At 37.1% G+C, this 5,212-nt stretch overlaps 1 protein-coding gene across 2 annotated transcripts in view; it reads right to left on the reverse strand.

Moving 5' to 3' along the window:
* hlx1 (H2.0-like homeo box 1 (Drosophila)) overlaps positions 1 to 3,392 on the reverse strand; it is a 6,532-nt gene extending 3,140 nt beyond the window's left edge. Inside the window, exons 1-3 of one of the 2 annotated variants that reach the window (XM_061885950.1) lie at positions 2,738 to 3,392; positions 1,011 to 1,190; positions 723 to 907 (exon numbers count right to left, since the gene is read on the reverse strand). In XM_061885950.1, coding sequence (XP_061741934.1) covers positions 723 to 907; positions 1,011 to 1,190; positions 2,738 to 3,179 — 807 coding nt within the window. In that variant the 5' untranslated portion in view covers positions 3,180 to 3,392. The remainder of the gene's footprint in view (positions 1 to 722; positions 908 to 1,010; positions 1,191 to 2,737) is intronic. The other variant, XM_061885951.1, reaches the window with a different exon arrangement.
* Between the last annotated feature and the right edge of the window lie 1,820 nt (positions 3,393 to 5,212).

Below are 5,212 nucleotides of genomic sequence, written 5' to 3' on the forward strand. Positions count from 1 at the left end.
GAGCTCATCATTCTATTGTTTTGTTTTGTTTTTAAAAAACAGTAATATTAACATAACTAATTGTTAATTAATAGATACAAATGTGTGTATATTGCTATAAATGTTTATTAATTTATCCGATAACTTTATAAAACAATGGACCCAATATGTAGTTAATCAGCAATTAAATGTAAATTAGCAATTAAAAGTATGTATAAATATTGAAATAGGGTTATAATGAAAATGAATACAATAAAATAACAATATCATAATAAGTACACTGATTATAAAGATACAAACATACAAAAATAAACGTCTTCAATGTACTACTGTGTTTTAATGAGTGCCCCATCATAGGTTTCTTTTTATATTTTTGCAAAACTTGACAAAATCAACACTATTACGGAGAAGACCTCCACCAATTTCATCATAAAGATAAATATGTTTAGATTTTTTTTTTTAAATGTTGAAATGAATGAAGGAAGAAAGGAAATCTGCCCCCAAATGTATGTTTTTCTATTTGATCTTGCCTGCTTACTCTGCGTGCTGTGCTGCTATATAGCCTCTATACATGATGCTGCTGTTATTGGTACACACTCATCTAATTCCAGCTATTTGAGCACACTTACAAACACACAAAAAGTGCCAGGATGTGCAATGTGAGAACAATTAGCTTGCATAGGCCAAACATGTGTTTGCTTGTGTGTTCTTCCTCAGGGTGGTCAGATGAGGCTTCAAGTCACCTGAGCGTCCGTCAGGCCCAGCATGGCTGCCAGCTGTTTCCTGTCCGGCTTGGTGACATACTTCTGGATCTCAAACCTCTTCTCCAAGCCTTTCCTCTGCAGGTTTGAAAAGACCGCCCTGGACCACGACCTTTTCCTCTTGTACGTCTGCGGCATGGTGTCTTTGGTGAGGACGGCGTAGGGACCTGCGGGTCATCAAGACACAACATGGCGTTAGAATGGAGGAAGAATAGGGGCCTATAATAAGACTATGTGTCCCTTTTTGTTGTCCTATGAATATGAGACTACCTGGGAAGGTGTCCTGAAACTGATGCGGGCCTGATTGTCTGCTGCTGCTGCCTAGTGAACTCATGATGGAGGCGGCGTCGTTCATCCCGGCCTCCATGGAGGAGAAGTACTGGCCGGCCGCCGCCTGCATGGGGATGTGGATGCCTGACTGACGGTTGGAGCTAACAATGGACGTGAGATCTGTGGTGTAGGACGAGAAATGGACTTACAGTAAGTTCACGTAGCAGAACCCTGACTGCTGATGTTGCTTTTTAAAGGGTCGGGTGCGGCCAGAGACGCTAAGGGTGTCCAAAGTGCAGCCTGGGGGCTATTTGCAATGTGCAAAATGCAGTTAAATTAAAAAATAAAGCAAAACGTTACAATTTAAAGAAGAAAAAAAAAGATATTTGTATCTTGTAATGTAAATATTCCATAATTGCAGATGCGCATGTAAAACTGTCAATTAATGAGTGACGGTGTTTAATATGACATTTCATTGCAAACACATTCCTAGCCCATTCCTTCTCCGTCACTGATCTGAATATAAAGGACAACTTCCCAGGTATCCGTCAGAATTTGTGACGTTTGAAAAATCTGTAAGTTTATTTATTAATTAATTTAAGTTTATTGTGATCTATTTGCATGTAGAAAAACGTTTCAATTAAAAAAAGAGAGGGGAAAAGCAAAGATTATTTTTTTTTTTTACAAATAACTTAAATACTTAATAATTGCAGAAGCGCATGTAAAATGTGAATCAATGAATAATGATATGAAATTTTACTGCAAACACATTCCTGGCCCATTCCTGCTCCATCACTGGTAAGAAAGGACAATTTCCCAGGTTACTGCTGTTTGGATGTGTTTAAGTATTAATCATGTTGAATTTGTTGTTTTGTATGCAAAACAATTTTTGGGCTGCAGCTATGGATTATTAGTGATCTATCGATTAGTTTATTCAATTAATGGAGTAATCGGATAAAACACTCTTTATAGCCTTAATGCATATTTTTAAAGAATGTTCCTTTTTAATGCACACCATCAACATTGAAATGGCACTTTTAACGTGTGTGCATTAATACAAAAAATAATAATAGGAAGAAAAGTCCTTTGGCGTGCGCTCTACGCGCAAACTTGTTTGCGTATTTAAAGTTCTGGACACATTAAACTATTATTAATAGAAGCAACAGAAAATAAATTTTCAATTAAAATGACTAAATTTAATAGATTAATTTCGTTCCTATATTAAATGTGTTTAAGTAAGCATCCAAAGGTTTATTAAAAAAAAATAAGGTACGACATTTGACATTAAAAATTTGAACAAATTCTATTTAATTATGCTTAATTATTTTTTTTTCGATACATTTTTAAGAATAAATATCCGTTGTTTTTTCAGTATAAAGTGCAAATATGGAATATATAGCACACCTTTTGCACTACTTTCCTGACCTATGACCCCTACTCTGCAGAGGCTCTTTTTTCCCCTGCACAAAAACATCCATCCATCCATTTCTGCCGCTTATTCCCTTTTTGGGGTCGCGGGGGGCGCTGGTGCCTATCTCAGCTACAATCGGGCGGAAGGTGGCGCACACTCTGGACAAGTCGCCACCTCATCACAGGGCCAACACAGATAGACAGACAACATTCACACTCACATTCACACACTAGGGCCAATAAAAAATGACAATAAAATACTGAAAGTCTGACTACACTAATAATGTTGTTGTTTTGCATATGAATTGTCTCCTCACCTCTTAAAGACGTCGCTTCCCTTCCCTTCGCGTCAAAATCCGTAGACAATATCCGATCGATTCCAAATTTGAGGTCCTTGCTTGAAGGCGGAGGAGCCTGCGGGGAGCCGAGGGCCCCTCGGGGGACAGAAGTCATCTGTAGTCCGGGTCTGTGGTACGGGGACGCGGGGCTCAACCTGGCCCCGTACACGGACGCCTCCCCTGGGCCGACCGGCGAGGGGCGCAGCGGGGAGCCACCGGAGGAGCCCCGGTGCTGCTGAGCCGGCACATGCACCATGAGGGCGGAGGAGCCGGGCATGTTGTCCGCGTCCCCGGCCTGCAGGAGCTCCGCGATGCAGAAGGAAGGCTTCTTGCTGGTGTCCACCGCGAAGCCTCCCGCGCAGTACGCGGACCACAGGCTGAAGTTGGAGGCGTAGAACGGGTTGAGTCCGGTCGTGTACATTCCGGAGCTTTTCTTCGGACTTTCTCAGCGGAGGCTACCACAAACTAGACAAACACGCACATCGACGACGCGCACAACAACAAGAAGGGGGGGGAAAAACGAAGAAGAAGTGAAACCGGCTGCGTTATTGGACGTCTTATTGGAGGACTTCAGTAACTCTGACATCCAAACTTTTCAGTTCCACGCTGAAGTTACTTTGCGTGTTCTGATTGGCTGCCACGTCAGCCAATGGGGGCTGTGTATGTGCTCTCATTATGCAGTGGATAGTGGTGAGGCGTTCACGGACTGGTGAGGCGTTCGTGGACATGACACGGAAAGAGAAAAATAATTTTATTCGGCACCCCCCTCTCTTTTTATTTGTGTTAAACAAAATCAAAATCAATACAATATATACATTTTACTTTTTTTTTTCAGTTTGGCCACTGTGACGGAAATGTAGGACGGGGGTGGGAGGGAGTGTTATTATTTTCCTTTTTCTTTTTTTGTATTTGTTTTTTGTGTTTTTTTGTTTTTTGTTTTGTTTGTTTGTTTTTTGCGGGGGGGACACAAAAAGTGTCTGTTTTATCAGTATTTGTATTATTATTACCCTATTAAATGAATGAAGATATGCGTATATACATGTATGTGTATATATATATATATATATATATATATATATATATATATATATATATAATTTTATTATTATTTAGATTTTTGATTTTATTTATTTATTTTATTATTATTAATTTTTTTTTTAAGTCACAATCAATACATAGGTTTTACTTTTTTTTAGTTTGGCCACTGTGACGGAAATGTTGGACGGGGGGGTGGGAGGGAGTGTTATTATTTTCCTTTTTCTTTTTTTGTATTTGTTTTTGGTGTTTGTTTGTTTTTTTTGTTATTTTTTTTTTTTTGCGTGGGGGACACAAGAAGTGTCTGTTTTATCAGTACCTGTATTATTATTTCCCTATTAAATGAATGAATATATATATATATATATATATATATATATATATATATATATACATATATACTTTTATTATTATTTCGATTTTTAATTGTATTTATTTATTTTATTATTATTAAGTTTTTTTTAAGTCACAATCAATACAATATATTGGTTTTACTTTTTTTTAGTTTGGCCACTGTGACGGAAATGTTGGACGGGGTGTGGGAGGGAGTGTTATTATTTTCCTTTTCATTTTAATGTGTTTATTTTTTGTTGTTGTCTTTTTTTGCTTTGTTTTTTGTATTTTTTGGGGGGGGGGGGGGGGGCAAAAAAGTGTCTGTTTTCTCAGTATCTGTAATGTTATTTCCCTGTTAAATTAATATATATTTTTTTTAAGTCACAATCAATACAATATATAAATTGTATTTTTTAAACATTTTTTTATTTTTTTTAGTTTGGCCACTGTGACAGAAATTCGGGATGGGGGATAGGAGGGAATGTTATTATTTTACTTTTATTATTTTTCTTGTTTGTTTGGTTTATTTATTCATTTATTGTATTTTTGGGGAGGGGGCAGAGGGGCACAAAAAAGTGTAAGTCCCATTATTCCCCCATCAAATTAATAAATATTAATTGTTTCATTTTTTTTAAATCACAATCAATACTATATATATATATATATATATATATATATATATATATATATATATATACACACATTAGGTCAGGAAAACACACAGAGGCATTTCATCCCTACAAGCCCATTTCGTAGGTTTCACTGCTCTTCGGGGGATTTAAAATCCCCTGGGGAGCAGTGAAAAAAAGCTTGTAGGGATGAAATAGCCTATGTGTTTTTTCATGACCTAGCGTATATTCCCCTCAGTGGTGTGCCGTCAGGGCCAGCAAGGCCTTCTCTCCTGGCCTAACATAACCATAAATCATGATCATAATTAAAGATTGTTAATTAAAGTAATTTAGAATTTACTTTCCCTAAATATTTAAAAGTATTCATATTCTCTTAATGTCATATTATGTTCCTTCCAGTGCTGTTGTTTTTAGTTTATAGAGTTGTTATCCAATCAGAATTCAGCTAGCTTATGTT

The sequence above is a fragment of the Nerophis ophidion genome, linkage group LG24 (genome assembly GCF_033978795.1).
Source record: "Nerophis ophidion isolate RoL-2023_Sa linkage group LG24, RoL_Noph_v1.0, whole genome shotgun sequence".
Taxonomy (NCBI): domain Eukaryota; kingdom Metazoa; phylum Chordata; class Actinopteri; order Syngnathiformes; family Syngnathidae; genus Nerophis; species Nerophis ophidion.